This window comes from Calypte anna, chromosome 3, assembly GCF_003957555.1.
Source record: "Calypte anna isolate BGI_N300 chromosome 3, bCalAnn1_v1.p, whole genome shotgun sequence".
Classification (NCBI taxonomy): Eukaryota; Metazoa; Chordata; class Aves; order Apodiformes; family Trochilidae; genus Calypte; species Calypte anna.
Window position 1 is genome coordinate 109,277,391 of NC_044246.1, and position 17,873 is coordinate 109,295,263.

At 44.3% G+C, this 17,873-nt stretch overlaps 2 protein-coding genes across 4 annotated transcripts; one reads left to right on the forward strand and one right to left on the reverse strand.

The window, feature by feature from the left end:
- The first annotated feature begins 926 nt into the window (after positions 1 to 926).
- PLA2G7 (phospholipase A2 group VII) lies at positions 927 to 16,488 on the forward strand. 3 transcript variants are annotated; one of them, XM_030446900.1, is made up of 11 exons: positions 927 to 1,203; positions 6,549 to 6,673; positions 9,305 to 9,455; positions 10,072 to 10,165; positions 10,811 to 10,879; positions 11,384 to 11,531; positions 12,970 to 13,083; positions 13,345 to 13,436; positions 13,858 to 14,031; positions 14,642 to 14,790; positions 15,167 to 16,488. In XM_030446900.1, exons 1-11 carry the CDS (start codon positions 942 to 944, stop codon positions 15,268 to 15,270), a joined length of 1,482 nt encoding a protein of 493 aa, XP_030302760.1. In that variant the 5' UTR covers positions 927 to 941; the 3' UTR covers positions 15,271 to 16,488. The 3 variants fall into 3 exon arrangements, with proteins under 3 accessions (XP_030302760.1, XP_030302761.1, XP_030302762.1); XM_030446901.1 differs by lacking the exon at positions 927 to 1,203 and adding an exon at positions 5,677 to 5,944 and having other exon boundaries at positions 15,167 to 16,305; XM_030446902.1 differs by lacking the exon at positions 927 to 1,203 and adding an exon at positions 5,951 to 6,389 and having other exon boundaries at positions 15,167 to 15,422.
- On the reverse strand, positions 4,473 to 5,701 carry IMP3 (IMP U3 small nucleolar ribonucleoprotein 3). The gene has a single exon (XM_008499840.2). It carries the CDS (start codon positions 5,604 to 5,606, stop codon positions 5,049 to 5,051), a length of 558 nt encoding a protein of 185 aa, XP_008498062.1. The 5' UTR covers positions 5,607 to 5,701; the 3' UTR covers positions 4,473 to 5,048.
- Positions 16,489 to 17,873: the final 1,385 nt, after the last annotated feature.

A 17,873-nucleotide genomic window follows, 5' to 3' on the forward strand; every position in this document is an offset into this window, starting at 1 on the left:
TGCTTCAAGCTCTTCTGTGCACAAAATTTATCCTGAAAACGTTAAATTTCAATGAACCCAGCTTGACACTGAAATGATCACTGGACAAAAATACAGAAAAAAAAAATAACCTTGGACCTTTTTACTCACCTTTCCTATTCTTTTCCAAGGAAATGCCAACAAAATTAAAACTTTAAAGATTTAAAATAAATCTCAAGCACCTTTGTGCTCTGATATTTCAGATCATGCATGCAAAGGCAGAGGAAGTGGATATATTGATCCCACCCCAGGAGCTCACCAGCTCTCCAAGGAGACAATCCCTGGGCACAGCTTCATAAAGACTTGAGGCCAAATTTCACTTTCCCTTCTCTGCTGTCTTCCCTTTGCCAGCCCCAAACCTCATAGGACTGTTTCATCAGCTGGATCAACCTGTTGATCTCTCTGAAAACTAATCTTTTATTAGTGTTGCTGGATTTAGGGTGAATTCCCCAAACTCAGCGTGACGGAGAGGTCAAAGCCGAGGCTGTGCAGATCCATCCCTTCTCTAGGTACCTGCACTCGACTTAAACCACTCCAAAAGCTGGTCCCAAAAGTAAGACCAGCTTCTTTAGGGGCTTATTATTCCCTTCTCATGAGGCCAGGAGAAAAGACTTGGGTATTTATGGAGGAACCTGGAATTAAAGGTCTCCCCTCCTCGCCCAGCCTTGCAGCTCCTCCGCGGGATGTTGTAACCTCGCCCGGCGAATTTTTCTCACCGGCTTCCCAGTGCTTGATCCCAGCAGCTGCCTTAGGAAAGCCACAATTCCACAGCCACATGCTGACAAGCCCGAATTTAACCCCTTTCCTGCCCTGCAAAGGCACAGCCCGGCATCTAAGCAACAGTGGGATCCTTTTATAGGCGTGCAGGGTTTCGTTTTTTGGTGTTTTTTTTTTTCTTTTGGTTTTGCTTTTTGTTCCAACAGATGGCTCCATGCCGAAAACTTGTTTTCCAGGCCCAGAAAAGACCTCTCCCAGCAAGATTGTCTCATCTGAAAACTAAGGCAAAGTTTGGTCCCTCCCCTTCGGGGAGAGCCCGGCAGTCGCTCTGCCCGCCGGGGATCCGCGATCCTGCGGGTTCAGCCGCCTCCCGCCCGGTTCCGGGGAGCCTTGGGCGGCCCCAGGGTCCATTTGGCTCCTCCAGACAGAGGGACATGAGCAGAGGGCACCTGGGACACCGCACACCAGGTATGAGGAGCGCCGGGTGCTGCTAAAAGGGGTGGGGAGAGCACGGGAGGGAGCGACCGCGGGTGGTTGGAGGGTTTTTTGCGCAGCCCCTGCCTGGGTTCAGCCTGCCCTTCCCGAAGCCTGTTCCCAATCCTTGAGGACTCGCCCTCCTGCGCTTCCTTCCTTCCAAAGCCTTATCTGGCCCCAAATCCTTGCGTGTCCTTGCGGAGCAGTGAGATTAGGGCGGCCGGGGCAGGAGGAGGGGGATGCGAGGGACCCTTTCCCGCTGGGTGCAAGAATCCGAGAATAAAAGGGGGTTGGAGTTTTCCTGCAGGGAAAAACACCTTCACTGCCTCCTGACAGAGACGTCGCCAGCGTGGGATGGGAAACTGCAGTCCCAGGCTGCAGCGGGAGATGGAAGTGTGGGGGGGGAAAAAAAAAAAACACAAGGGGGGTGATCAGATCTCTGGTGCAGAGATGTGAGAAACCACTCGATATCCTGCTCTGGCCAGGGGTTTGGGATGTCCTCCAGAGGCCCTTCCCAACTTAAAAGTCTTCCAGGTGGCTGTGAGGGACAGAGAGCAGGGGTTTTGGGTGCTGTGCCAGCAATCACCTCCCCCAAATCTGACACCTGCAAGGTGGATACTTGCCCAGGGCCCTGTGCCCTGGCTGCTGCTAAAAGAGGTGGGAAGAGAGACAGTAGGTTCAGGAGTGTTCCTGCTGGTGTGTTTGAAGCCTCATGAGCTCAGATACTGAGTTCAAGGTACTCTAACCATAGCTGAACCCTCCCAGAGAGCCTGCCTGTACTTTACCCCCTGTCACAACCCTCTGAGCCTTTCCAGGAGCAGCAGGTGGTGGGTCGTGGGGGTAGGAACTGAAGGAGGCAATGCTGTCCTGACTTGCACTTCCCAACCCCCCTGACATGATTTAAAGCAGCTGAGAAGCTGTGGTGTCTTACTGCTGGGGACACAGGGGATCTTCAAACGTGCAGGAATGCTCCAATGAGGAGGAAACTGGAGATGCTCAAATCTCCATTTCTGCCTGCTGTTGATATGCTTGGTTACTGGAAAAAAAGTGTCTCAGATCTCAGTGGAAAAATACACATTTGCATTCCAGTGACAGCCTCTGCCATTTACACCCTGCAACACAAAAGGGATCAGTGTGAAGGACTTCCTTCAGCTCCCCCACATTCTCCAGGCTTAGCTTGGTTGCTCTGGCAGCCTTCAACAACAACAACAAAAAAAAACAGAGAGAGAGAAATGGAAAAAACAACAACTAAAATCATAGGTTCTGGTTAAACTTTCCATTGCCCACTACCCAAGTGAAAGCTCCTTTGTGGGAAATCCTTTGTATCCAGCCTCAGGATTAAAAAAAAAAAAAAGCCTCAGTGTTTATCCAAGTGCCAGGAAAGGCTGTGGGAGCTGCTTCCCGTGCTCCATCAATTCCTGGTTCCGGAGCCTCTGCAGGAACTGCCCAGCTGCAGCCACAGTTCTGGTGAACAAACTCAAGCCATGAACTAAAGGCCAAAACACCATTAAGCACAATGAAGCCATCATCTGCTTGACTGCAGAATGTGGGTGTTCTGCTGTTAGATGTAACTTCTATTTCAGGCTCAGGACAACACCCTGTTTATTGCATTTGAAGTGGCCCCAGCTCTTATCCGAGCCATGAGTGGACTCTATAAAAATTTAGGAGCAAGGCACTCACTCCAGGTCTCAGCTACTGTACACCCAGCAGAGCTGCAGAATGCCAGAATTAAGCCATACAAAGATATATGTACACACAGCCTGATGCATTTCTTCAAAAGACCACATAAAAATTGATTTCTGAGACCACAGGAGAACAGCGTTGATGGATTCTCTTATCCCACAGTATCTTTAGGGAAATCAATTCCCCCTGCCTGAAGAGCCTACAGGATTTTGGGTTGCATCTACTTCTGCTACAAAAGATGCTGGAGGTACAGAGATGAATGATCAAAACTTGGTTTAGGACAAAAAGAAGAGGCTGAGGATGTAAAATTCTGACACTAACAGGCATCATGCACACCCTCCATGCAGGAGGCTCAAGGTTTCTTTTTCTGCTGTTCCTTCCAGGGCTGGACAAACTGGGCAGAGCAGCAGTTTAGCATCCAAGTAATAAAATGAACTGCACAGTGCAAATCACTGTTGAAATTCCCTCAAAAGAGTAAAGCAGAGCAAATGCACCATTTTGCCCACAAGTGAATTGGGCACCTCGCAGATTTCCCAAGGAATAATGACATTGTTCTAGATGCAAGCTAAAAAGGTGTTTAAAAAAAAAAAAAATCACACTTCAGGTACAAAACATCTTTTCAATTTGTGTTTCCTACTGTAAGCAAGGTGCATGCCCCAAGGAAAAAGGGTGTTAAGGTGTTACAGGTGATGTTTTGCTGATATAAATTAAAATATAAATAGGAATAGTCCACAGGATAAACAAAAGGGCTTCCCCACCCCTTTTATGTTCTTAATATCTATTATTACTTTAAAATTTAATGCTCTGCTTAATACATGTGGCTTATGAGACTGGTAGGAATTCTAACACTTACTTCCCTTTTTAAATAACGTCCATAATTGATGAGTTTCTGGTCATTCAGTACCCCAAAATACCCCTCACCCAAACATCTCTCCTGTTCAGAAGAACCAGAGAACCACCGAAGCATCCAGAACCACAGCTGTGGCTGCAGCTGAACTCCAGTCCTTTGGACTTGGGACACTGACAGTCTCCAAATCCTAAACCTAGAGCCAAATCCTTTCATAGCACTAAGGGAAAAAAAGCATTTCCAGCAAAACCCCCCCAAACAAATAACACTTTATAACTCAGTAACAGCCTTTTACCTATCAAAAAAACCCAACCAAACATGAAAGAAGTTACGTAACAAAAAAAGTTATGCAAGATGACAAACAGGGCTTACTGGAATATTTAAAAATCAGAAGAAACTCTCACAGAAGCTACATCATAAAATGGCACACGCATTTGTTTAGCAACTTAAAACAAAGGCTTTATTTCTTCTTTTCTACTCTATATTTCCAAGGGGAATAAAGTCCCCAACAGCCCCAGAAAGCCTGAGTCCCCCTCCCCTCCTCAGGTACTGATTTTCATTTGGCTTATATGCCAGACGTGCAGTCACGGTTGGGATAGCTTTCATACCAGCACCTCCCCAGTTAGATCCTGCTCCATAAACGATGCCTAATTGTCAGCAAAGATACTGAACTCAGAATATCAAACTTCCCTTTACAGCTTCACATAAAGTTGGCTTAAAAAAAAATTTAAAAAAAAAATGTTTTTAGCTAAAACTTGTACAGTTCCAGAAATGCAGTACTTGGCTTCCTTGCTTAGTGCTGACCCCAAACAACATCTGCACTCCCCCCATACACAACTTTCTAGAGAAGTCCCTTCCAGAAGCAGCTCCTCTGGTTGCTGCACACTTGTCAGCTGCAGGAGGAACCGGCCGGGCAACCTCTTTGAAAAGCAGCAGCAAAGCTGCCAACTCCTAAAACATACACTTGGCCAGGGATACAGCCCCTCCCAGCAGACAGAGATCTTTCCAAGCACTCTGGCTTGACGGGAAGCATGGATGATGGAGCCGTGCTCTTGGACCTTTTCTGGGAGTGATGGATGCAGAGGGGACGTTTCTCCAGGCAGATGAACGGAGCTGTGAAGGGGAGCTCGGAACAGGGTAATTCGTCACTAGAAGCGAGTATGTTTACTCCACGTTTCATCCCTGCTCCCCTTTTCGAGTGTGTTTGGAAGAGGTGTGTGATGCGATGGTGGAAGGGCCGTGGTTCTCCCATTCCACGTTCCATCCCGAGAAGCAGAGCAGAGCGGAGTCCGGCCATGCCGGGCATCCCTTAGGCAGCCAGATCGAAATCATCTCTCTCCTGGTTGTAGTCCAGCACCTTCTGCCGGAGCCGAGAGGCGTCCACCCAGGTGATGAAGTCCTCGACGTTGCGAGGGACGAGGAGCGCGGGGTCTGTCACCACCTCGGGCCCCACGCGGATGTGTCCCTGCTCCACGAAGGTGACCGCGTGGCGCAGGTCCTGGGCCATCCGCAGCTTCACCAGCAGGCAGGGCAAGCGCCGGCGGCAGAAAGCAGTGGCCGAGAGGTTCTCGCAGACGGCCAGAGACTGCCGGCTGTTCACCAGCCCCAGCCCGTAGAGCTTCTCCAGCAGCGCGAAGGCGCAGCGGGCGCGGAAAGCGGCGCTGGCCGGACCCAGATCGCGGAGGCGTCGGGTCAAGGCGCGGACGGTGCGGGCCAGAGCTTTGTACTGCACGTAGTCCTCCCGCCGACCCACCCGGTAACGCCGCAGCGCCTTCACCTCAGCCAAGCTCCCCGCCGCCGCCTCCCAGCTCACCAGCTCCAGCCGCCGCAGCAGCTTCTGCTCGTGGTACTTCAGCTTCCGCACCATCTTGAAGGGATGGACCAGCACAGTTCCGCGCCGCCGGGTACCGACCGCCCCTTCCGGGGAGGAGCCGCTTCCCCCCGGCCGCCACCATCACCACCGCCGCTCCGCCTCCCACCCTCCGTCGCCGGAGGTCTGGCAGAAGGAGGAGCCGAGCGGAGCAGCTCCTCCTGTGGGTGTGAGGATGGTCCCGGGTCTCTTCAACGCTTTGGGGGCAGAGGAAGACGCGGCCGATCAAGCCCAGCCCGGCTGCCGGGGCCCAGGGCTGCAGCTCACGCCTGCGGCATAGGCTGAGATGCTGCGGCTGCCCCCGGGGCGAGGCTGGCTCCGAGCTGTCATCCCAGGTACGGGTCGGGGACGGTCAGACCCTCCCAGCAGTCTCTCCTGCTCTTCCTTTTCTCTCTAGAGATAAAATACAGGCTTCGTCGTTCCGCTGGGGAAAGCGTTGGTTTTCTCCGCGATTTCCTTCTCTCCCAGGTCAGTTTTGTTTACGGAGGAGCTGCAAAAAATGTCCCTCTTTGCCGCTCCTACGAGGAGGAGGAGCAGCTCAAGGTCGTAGCAGGGAGCAGGGAGGGAGGGAACAGCCTGGAAATCTGCTCGGGGGTTTGGGCTTCCCAGTTTGTGCCCAAGGAAAGATTCTGCTGCTGCTCTGCATCGCAGCACCTCCGTTTCTCAAGTGCCACCGCGACCTCCCAGCCGGATTCCTCCCCTCCTGCCCCTCTGCTGAGTCTGCTGAGTTATCTGATCCCTTGGGATTCAGGACACTCTGCTCCTGATAGAGCAAGTCAGGTTGGTGACAGGGGATTTCATGTCTGTAATTCTCATAGGCAGGTTCAACCATTGAATTTCTTACTCCTTGACCTTCAGCACACCGAATTTTTTTCAGGGTAGGTGATCTGGCCCCACAGGCCATGGTGGTCTCTTTATTTCCTCTGTGTTTTTCCTCAGGTTTGTCACTGAAGGCACCAATGGAAAAGGGGAGCAGCAGCACTGAGAAGTTTTACAGGATCCCTGAGGGAAAGGGACCTCACTCGGTTGGATGTACAGACCTGATGACAGAAAATGCAGCTGAGGTAAAAGCCCTCGGTTCTTCCTCCTCTGTATTTGGTAGTGAAACAACTTGTAGTTTTACAGGAGAATCAAACATAATCTCTTGTGTGCAGGGGTGCTCCACAGTGGATACTCACAGCTGGGGTTTCTGTCCTCTCTGTCCTAATGCAGGATGTGTACTGGGCACAGTTTAGGAAATATCAGATTGTGTCCAGAAATTGGTTCTGTCTACCTGTAGCCTGCAAGTCTTCCACAGGGGTACTTCCCCCTTCCTTCTAATATCCTAACCTTCCTGATTCCCCCCTGCAAGAGAAACTGTGTCCTCCCAGGACCTACGGGGCTCCTCCCATCCACCCCCCCTCTCCTTTCTGCACTGGGCTCCTGGGGACAGTCCACATATATTCTCCATGACTGTAGCTGTTCTGAGAAAGATCCCAATGGGATCTGGCAGGGTAAGGTGAGGAGAGTGTGTAATGTAATATTTCAGCTGCAGGGTAAAGTACGAGATGTCTTCTTGAAATGCTGTCTGAGGAAGAACAGGATGTTGATTCTGCAGGTGGTTGGTACAGAGGGAAAAAACACCGTAAGACATGGAGGGTAAATAGGCAGCTGATGAGCTTGCTTATAGGTTGCCATTTCCAATCCTCCTGCTTTTTTTTTGGTTTTTTTTCTATGAGAATATGCCTCCATTTACACTGTGGTTTTACTCCTCAGACTAGCCAGTGATAGTGGAACTTGTGATCAGTTTGTAGTGGTTACTCATAGGTTTTCCTTTACCCTACTGAGCTTACTCTGTATTAGCACAAGGAAGAATGAGTTTCTCTTTGCAATCAGCCCATGTGTTTTTCTTTGATAAGCAATCTGTATAATTAGAGTTCTCTCAGATATGGATAAGGAATGTCTTTCTCTCTCTGGCAAGCAGTTAGTCACCTGAGGAAGTTCCCAAGGAATACTTTGGGATCAAATTAATATCATATAGGTATGGTGAAGGTTTCATGATTTCTTCTTTAGTGGCCCTTGTGTCAAAGGTTGATTTAAGTTTGAGGAGTAAATAGGAATAAGCTTCATTAAACAAGCTTTTAGTGCATATTGTGTATGAAGCTGATAAAGTCTTTAAGACACTGAACTTTATTCCAAAGCTCATGTTCTTTTTGGCCCTAGACTTATCTTGTTAAAACAAAAGTAACAGTTCATAGAATCATAGATTGGTTTGGGTTGGAAGGGACCTTAAAGATCATTAAGTTCCAATCCCTCTGAATGGGCAGGGACACCTCCCTCCAGACCAGGCTGCTCAAAGCCCCAAGTTGGAGCAGGACAGTGAATTTGAATAGCATGTTGCAAATTCCCTTCCAAATGTAAATTACAGACAGTTCATCTGCCAGGAGATCTGATTTAAGGTGTGCTGTTGGTATATTGCTGCTGTTTGCATAGGAAAAATACTTGCAAGGGGGTGTGAAGATCCACATGAGTGTGGAAAGTTGGGAAGATGTGGAGTACAGACAGGATTCAAACTGGTGGTAAGAAATGGAGACATAAAACACAGTTCAACAAAATTGTTCAACCAATACAGACTTGCCAAAATCTTGATAAGGAGGGAGAAAAATATATTGCAGTCCTTTGCTGGGCTGCTGCACAGGAGCTTTACTGACAGCCTTTTGCTCACTTTATCCAGGAACACTGTAGGCACATTGAGACCATGCCCCTGACTCTGTCTGCATCTCCTCTGCTGGACCTCACTTCCAGAAACTAGAATCTGGGTAAAATTTGTCTTGCTAACCCAGTGGGAAAGTATATGTCAGGAGTGTCCATTTTCCCACCCAGTTTAGCAAGCTGACACGGGACTCACTGGTGCAAAGAAAGTGATGACAGCTCCCAGCTGGAAGGGTCAAAGGGACACAGTCACCTGTCACCCTGATCAAACTGCAGCATCCTCCCATTCCCCAAAGGGAGGCATAGTGAGGAGGACAGGAGCAAAGATCTAGAATAATAAATAGAGCAAACAGGTATTGAGTGTTTGTAATTATTAATTACATGGAGCATTTTGAATAGCTATAGGCTAACCTAGAGAGGGTGATGTGTATCTCTACATGGATGCCAACAGTTATGCTACTTTAAATTCATAGCTGGGACAAAAAGCTAATGGCATGAGATTGGCATCCAAGTCTGTATTGCATACTGACTTTCTTATTAGATTCTCTTCATTCTCTTGGGCTGTCATTCTTGCATCTAAAAACCTTGACATAAATGTCTATATCTTCTTTTTTCTTCGCTACATATAATGTTACAGTTAGCCAGGCTGATTTTATGGTGATACAAAGACCTAGAGGGTCCTGCACCCTTATCCTAAGCTGCCCCTGCCACAAGGTACCCTTCCACACTTACATCTGTGGCCACTGACATCAGGTTTTGTATATATTTGTTCCTCATTCCCACATGTTACTGTCCTTTTCTTGTTGCAGTACATCTGTTTCACTTTTAATTTCCAACCTTTAAGTCTTTCTTCCTTCCCTTTTACTTTCCCTCCAGAGGGTGAAGGGGATAATAGAGAGCAACTCTCTTCTCTGGTTTTCAGTTCATCGTGACCACTAAACCAAAACATATAAATAAATACCAATTGTCTTGTCTTTTTTTTTTTTTTTTCCTCCTGATCCCAGGGAAGTTTCTTGCGCCTGTATTATCCATCATGCAATGCCACAGATAAGGAAGAGGCACGGTGGATTCCAGATAAAGAGTATTACCAAGGACTCTCTGACTTCCTTAATATGTACCGAATTGTAGGAGAAAGACTTTTCCAGTACTATGTTGGTAAGACTGCTTCTGGTTTTATTCCTTGAGTAGTGTGAATTCGTGAGCTCTGTGCAGGTTGTTGCCTCACTGCTCTGTAAGCAGTGGTATTGCTGCAGAAATTAAAAATAAGTTTCTCCTGAGGAAATATATGTGTTTGGAAAGGGTTTGTGTAGCAAATGACCCAAGCCTCAGGCAGACCTGTAGTCTCTGAGTGCTAAGCATAGGAGTTTCTGGGGGCAATTTGCTCTAGGAAGTGCTTGGGTAAGCTGCCTCTATGTGTCAGAATTTAAATCCCACAAGAATATGTGTAAATATATACATAGATCCTAAGGTCTGAATACCAAACAAGACTTGGATGCTGGATTTTTCTTGAAAATCTGGTCTAGTAGGGTTTAAGAGGCCTTATACTAGGCTGTGGACGGGAAGAGAAGGAAAGTATCTTTTGCTAGGTAGAAAGGATTTTCAGAATCAGATCCTTATTTGTTTTTCTGCATTTTAAAGATTAAATTTAGTACCTTATCTTCAGATGACTTATTTGAAATCAGTGATCACCAGACTCTTGTAATCTCTCACACAGGAACAAATGCTTTCTGTCATTTCAATAGTAATGACATTTGCTTCAATTTTTACCTAGGTTCAGTGACATGTCCTGCAAAGTCAAATGCTGCTTTTAAACTGGGAGAAAAATACCCACTCCTCATTTTTTCCCATGGACTTGGAGCTTTCCGGTAAATCTGCAATTTGCTGACAAAAAGTTTTTGTTGTTTACAGCAACAGAAGTCTCCAAAGATGGTTCTGAACAGGTTTTCAGTAGGGAGCTGAGATCCCTGTGGAGTTGAAATAGATTTGAAGCATGGGCTGCTGTAGATCATTATGCCTCCACTAAAATCAACAGCATTAAATAAAAGTAGGCTTGATGTATTTATTTGTATTTTCCCTTTGTATTTTAGGGGTGAAGATATTTAGCAATCCATGAGCATGTTATGAAGATAACCTGTCCCAAGTGATCCTGCTTTGGCAGGGGGGTTGGATTTCATAATCTGTAGAGGTTCCTTCTAATCCCTACCATTCTAGGACTTTACAATTAGATAGTTGATTTTTGGACAGCTCTGTGAAGGTTCAAAGTGCCTTATGTGCTACTTTTTAAAAAGCATTATAGTATTTTTCCACTTGAATAGACAGAAAGTATAACAGGGTTTTGTGAGCAGGCTATGGTGACTGGCATACAAGAGCATGCTCTGCTGGCTACCAAATTCAGACAGAAGAAATACTGAGTGGGGGTTAGCAGATACATAATGTGGTCAAGATTTAAAGAGCAGTGTAATTGAAATCATGGATGTGGATCTCTCACCAGAGTGTGGTTTTGATTGCAGGACAATCTATTCTGCTATTTGCATTGAGATGGCTTCCCAGGGCTTTATAGTGGCTGCTGTGGAGCACAGGTGTGTATACTGCATGTTCGTGAGTTCTGGTGGAAAGGAACTTCCTCAAATTAAATAGAATGTTATTTATTGTAAAGATCTTATATTTATTGTAAAGAAGAACTTAGCTTTTTTTTTTTAAAAAAAGAAAAACTAACATCTTCAGCCCTGCCCATACCCTCTGTTTCTCTAGCTAACTCCTTCTAGGCTCAACTCTTACCTAAGCAATGGGAATTTGCTTAGATAAGCCCTTGAATTAAAAATCCAGTGATAGGTATCATTCATGATTCCTCAGGCATGTTATTTTTCCATCTCTTATTCTTAGAACCTGAAGAATAGAAAGGAAGTGGGAGTTTTGATAGGGTTATTGCATCTGACCACACTGAGTAGTGCCTGCAGCAGCAGTGGTTGGTAGATGGAAACCAATGGTAGATGGATATCTCTAGCAAAATCCAAAACTTTTGCTGACTTCATCCCAAGCCAAGTGGACTATATCTCCAGAATAACCTTTTATTGCTATTACAGAGATGAATCTGCTTCAGCAACGTATTACTGCAAAAAAAGGTCCATTTCTGTACCAGAGGAAGAGACCACATCCCACATGGAGAAGGAGTGGATTTACTACAGGAAACTAAGAACTGGAGAAGAAGAGCGGTGTTTGCGCCATAAGCAGGTGTGGATCCTGGGCTGTGCTTGAGGAAGTCAGGCAGGATTGGTTTAACTAACTAGGACTAGTTAGGGCTAACTGGCAGGCCCTTTCCCTTTGGCCCTATCTGCAGTCTTTTGCCCTGGCTCAGGGAATATATACAAAGGCATTCAAGTCCTACTTTTCTGATGATGGGAAAGCCAGCAGCAGCTTTCTTCAGAGCATAAACCACTTCCTCAGTAAAGCTTTCTCCTGAAGTTGCACCATCAAGCCTACCCAGCTGTTTCTCTCCTGGTTACACTCAGCTTTCTGTTTCTTCTCTGTGTTTTCACACTCCTGCTGCCCTCTGCCCAGGTTTTAAGTGACACAGAGTTGAAGTCAAATGTTTGTGTGGCCTTAGGCTTGCTTCAGTGTTTGTTTATTCTTGAATACCAAGATGAATCATGGCTGCTCTGTTTCAGTGCACTTTTATGTGGTTTGTAGCACTGTACACAATGCAGACTTCCTGATTATAAGTAGCATCCATGCCAGGTATGATACGGCCACACTTATGAGCTCATCTAAGCATAGACCTGACCTTAAAATATGGGAGTGTTTTCTTCCAGCTAATGCTGTCTCAGCCAGGGAGGGGTTTATCTCCCTGGGCCATACAGGCAGCAGTGCAAGTGTCATTTCCTGTGTGCATACAACTTCTTACTTATCTCACTTGTCTGCATACATAACATCTGAACTTGCAAATAACCTCCAGAAGCTGTTGGCAAAGTTCACAACTTTACCTCTTAATTTATTATAGATTTATTTGATGCATAAACATCTTGCACATTGTGGTTGCCAAGGATGCTGCTGTTTTTTAGTTCTTGAAGCTTTTCTTTTACTAAAATACCAAAATCAAAACCACTTATACTTTGGTTCTTAGACCAAACAATGAAAGCCTTTCTTTGCAACAGGTTTCCTACAGATTTCAATAATACATATGTATAAACAGGAAGGGCTTGACTCTTCCTTGTTTTGGGTTTATCCAGTGTAAAAACAATTTCAAAATTATTGTGCAGATGGGGTGATGTAATACCATTTGCTCAAACTGGGCATGAGGAGCAGCAAAGTCATCTTTCCTTGTACTTTATTAACCTAAGCCTTTGCACATCCCAACAACCCCTTTTCCAAGTAGTGAAAGTACAAAGGAATTGAAAGTCTTTGGCATAATTTATAGGGATAATTTTTTCCATATGCAGAGGATCTGTGCAAAAGCTTCAACTCTTTGAACCACCAAAAATCAGTTTTGCTGTTGGTCAGCCCTCATCAGTTCCATTTTACAGATCCATTCTGCAGTTCAGAAAAGCCAGTGATCTATCAGACACTTAGAGATAAAAAAATTACTTAGGTTTGGTGTTCAGAGGGCCAGCAGGCCTAGCAGTTTTCTGGTAATTCCTTCTACCACTCTGCCCCAACTTCTCTTTCTCCCCAGGTGCAGCAAAGAGCACAGGAGTGTATCAAAGCTCTCAACCTCATTCTTAAAATCAATTCAGGAGAGGAAGTAACAAATGTACTAAATTCAAACTTTGACTGGAATAGCCTAAAGGTGAGTGAAAGGGGGTGACTGCATTTTGGTAAGCACCTAATAATGCTTCTGTTTTCCATTTCTAAACTGGTTCCTGTAAACTATTCTGAAGATCAGACTGCAGATCTGTGCACATATTCTTAGGTCATCTCAAGCTGGATAGATAGAAGTGGAGCTTTCTTTCTGCTTCAATAGAATCTATTGCCTAAAAAATTATTCCCCTTAATAAAAAAAAAAGCTTGAGAAATAAAGTCTCTTACAGCACCTGGATTTTTTTGACAGGATTCTGTTGATACTAGCAGAATAGCTGTGATGGGACATTCTTTTGGTGGTGCTACAGTTATTGAGAGTCTCAGCAAAGAAATAAGATTCAGGTAAGTATGGAAATCAAGGCAAGGGACATTTGGCACTTTAAAGGTTTGGAGCAGGGGAACCTCACCTAATTCTACTAATTATTTAGTTTGTTTGGCATGTCTTGTTTTCTGAAGTCATGCTTCTTTCAGCTGTGGGGATGTGGTGGAACATATCATAAATTATCATATTATATAATACTGTGGGACCCTGCAGAAGCTCCTCTGCCCAGGTACATCTGGTAGTAGAGACCAACAAATACAACAATGCATTCTCTTCCCCCAGAGTAGAAATAACTTTGAAATAAAATGATTAATTAACCTGTTGACTTGTTCAGTATTACAGACTGTTTCTCTTCCCCCATCACCTGCAAATCAACACATGCAGAGAACTTCCACAGCAAAGCTTTCTACTTCAGTGACCATATCCAGTTGTTCTTGACAGGTGTGGCATTGCCCTGGATGCATGGATGCTCCCTGTAGGTGATGACATTTACCAAAACAGTGTCCAGCAACCACTGCTTTTTATCAACTCTGAAAAATTCCAGTGGGCTGATAATATCTTGAAGATGAAGCAGCTCAGCTCCAATGACACAAACAAAAAAATGATCACCATCAAGTAAGTGTCCAGGATTCATAATTTCTGTAGTCAAAGATGAAACTTTATTCTCTTGTTAACTGCACTGAGACAGATGGTCACTACTTCCTTGTGGCCCAGGTTTTCACTGGATGTTTAAATTAGACTGTCCCCCAGAGACCTATCTCATAGCAGCCTTTAATCTTAAATTTAAGATACTCCAAAGTGGGCATTCCTGTCCAGGGGATGGTGTTTTGCTCTGTGCCTCATTCATCACCTGTATTTGAACACTTCAAATAGCCTTTGGGTTGCACTGATGTACTTACCTAGAGAAAGCACTAATACAGGAGATGGCTCTGTAATCCACAGAGACAGAGAGCAGAGAGACAACTTGAAGCTTTGCCAAGCCTACTCTTTATTGCAATTGCCATTGCAATTAATGTCTTAAAGTTAAGCATATTCAAAGCCTTTCTTCTGTGGTTAGGGAAGAATTTACTGCTGATCTTGAATGCTCTGAGATTAACCTGTTTTATCTTCTGCTAAAGATGACACCATAATATGTGTGTCTTTGAAGAAGTCTGTGCAACCCATGGCTGCTTCTAACCAGCTGATTGCATTCTTAGAAACCTGTTTGTCACTGCTGTATTTGCAGGGGGACAGTGCACCAGAGCTTTCCTGACTTTACCTTTGTGAGTGGAGAAATTATTGGGAGGTTTTTCAAATTAAAAGGAGAAATAGATCCAAATGAAGCAATTGATATAAGCAATCATGCTTCCTTAGCCTTCCTGCAGAAACATTTGAGTAAGTATCTGTTTACATTAAAGTACGAAGTTAAATTAATACTTAACTCCTATTAAGTTTTCTAAATAGCCATTCTGTTTGGAACAAGATCAAAAGTGTGTCAGAAAAGGTTAGAAAGAGAAAAACCTAATTCAGATCCATTTTCTGGAGGCTTGTTAGTTACTTTTGTAATCCAAGCAATTCAGGAGGAATATTGCAGTTTTGTTCTAATAGATAAAAACCTTGGACTGTAATTTTTCCCTCCTTAAAACACCGTGCCTCCCTCTGGCTTGCCAAGTTGATCAGCTGTCCTATAATTTCAGTTTTCAGTACAGCTTTCCAAAAAGCTGACTCCTTAATTCATTACCTCTTGGGTTTTCTTTCCCTCATTTTGTAGGTCTTAAGAAAGATTTCGATAAGTGGGATTCTCTTGTGGATGGCATAGGACCCAATGTTATTCCTGGTACCAATATTGACTTATCTCCAGCTGGACCTGAATGAGGAATACGAAGAACTACTGAAAATGCTATGGACATCAGGACACTAATGTTGGGCAGGCATTACTCAGACAAATGATAGTATTGGCCACTTACATAGCTTTTGGGGTGCGGAACAAAAAACTAAAAAGATAAAGGCATTAAGGTTACAGTATCATGAAAATGTAGAGAGGTTTTAGTTCAAATAAGTCAGTGGGATTTTCAGAAATACTGCAACAGGGTAACTTCTGCTTTATAAGCAGCTAAGGGAAAACCACTTGATTGTAATTTAAATGGTCTTTCTGGTTTTGACTCAGAATCAAGTTAGCAAAGAGAAAATAAGCTCCAAGAAATTCAACTGAAGTTCTGCTTACCAAGCTTTAAGTCAGTTTGCACCCAGCAAGCCTGTTTTGCAACGTAATTAAGTTTAATAACAAAGATTATTTTAGTATTTCAGCTATGCTCTGACAACAGTTAAGAGCTGGAGCAGGTTTTTGCTCCTTCTAGTCACAAAGAGGTGCCAGTGGAAGCTCTTCAAAACTCTCAAAGTAAATCACAGGAAAAGCTACAGGAAATAGTTTGAAGTAATAGCAGAGAAAGTTGTTTGATCAAACACAGGACTTACCACGTGAACTTAATCCACTTACATTTAAAATCTGTATTTCCTGCCATACTCAGATGTTTCCATTCCAAAAGCTGCTGAAATGGTCACTCTAGCAACTGTTAATTCCTCATAGGCAAAGCTCCAAGCAGTGCCTCTCCTGTTAATCTCTGTATTACCACTACCACTCATTCTACTGTAGGTGAAATGACAGATGTGTCACTTCTACCACTCCCTTTAAAAGGGGTATGTAAGCATTGCTTGGGCATTTTGACATCTCACATGGTTGCAGTGCTCTCCAACCACTTGTCTTTGTGCAGGTGCAAGCATTGCTCTTACCTGTCAGCAGAAGCAGCTGACTGTGTCACTACCTAAAGGCAGCTTTGATTTTTAGAGCAAAACTCCTCAAGGCTGCCACATGGAATGGTAACTTCTACATGAATAAACCTTGCAAAAGGGGGGCTGCTGTTAGCAGGCTGTTCATTTCAAAATCAGGTTACAGCAAAATAACTGATGCAAGTGGAACAAGCAAAGCAATTAACAATGTAATTAAATATTTATATAATCTGTGGCATTAAGAGGAGATTGCAACAACATCTAAGGCTTTTTTTTTTCCAGAATTTAATTAAATTCTCTCCAGCCAACTTCAGGTATTGTCTTTATTAAGGGAATCAACATGCAGATATTTCTCTTAGTGAGCACAAACACTTGAGATCTGCAGTGACAATCAACCAGACAATTTCACTGTCAGATCTTGGGTTCCTCAGACATTATGGCAGGATGAAAATCCACAGCCTCTGAAGATGAAGAGCCATCTATGCCATCAAGAGCATGGAACAGGACTGGAAAACAGAAACCCCTTTTCAACACAGCAGGGGAAGTAAAAGGTGAGAAGCTGCAGCTCTTTTAAGAAGTCCTTACCACACTGCACACATGCAGCAGCAAAACCATTCTGCAAGGTCTGTTTAATATATATATATTCATCTAATATATTCATCTTTCATTAGTACAATTAAGGCCATGCCATAAATTCAAGTTCTGTTTCATACATGACTGTGTCATATTTCAAAGCATTCACCAGAGCAAAACTCACTGCTCTAGAGAACTGTTTAAGGTCAAAACAGAACCAGTCACTGCAGTAGTACAGTTGAAGCTACTCAGTATGCACACAGCATTCAGGCTTATGCACAGGGAAAGAACACAAATCATTAACAGAACACTGATGAGCATCACGTGCCAGCCAAAGCTTTATTCCACCTTCTTCCATTGCTTTATAAACAGCACTAAATGCAAGACTTCCATCAAAAATATAACTAAGTTCCCCTAACAGTGAAAAAAAATCTTTCCACCCTCCTCTCCACCCCCCCCCAAAAAAAAAAAGCTCAACTTTTCCTAGAGGAAAAAAAAAAACATAATGCAACTTTTCAAAAAGCAAACATCAGCAAGCAGTATTGTAAAATACAGTAGCCTATACAGCAACTCACAGAAAATCTTTGTTCAAGAACCACCCTCCAACAGGTAGATAGATACAAGTTAATATGCACACACGATCAGGAAGAAATCCCAGTCAAGAGGCAAATTCTTAAATTTAAGTAAAGAAAGCACAGCTGTAGGAAACAAAGCTGACACCAAGTCTACCAACAAGCACTATTCCTTGACAGAGAGGCATGGTAGTGACAGGCTCAGTTTTGTGACATTTGCTCAGTTGAGTGGAGGAAACACTCCAGGCTTTCCTTATTTTCATAGCAGTGTTTGTTAACTTTGTTCAGCTTCATGTGGTGAACCTGCCACTTGGGTTTCAGGTGTGTTGGAAGACAGGAGAATTTCTTCACCTAAATCTGAACTGCAGCCCACTTGCTCTTCTACAGGGAAGAAGAGATTAGACCCATTAAGCTGTTTCTCTATACATGCATAAATGCATTAATATCTAAAGCCATAGGTCACAGAATTGTCAGTAAGAAAAGACCTCTAAGATCACTGCATCCAACTGTCAACATTTCCCACTCACTAGACCATGTCCTGAAGTG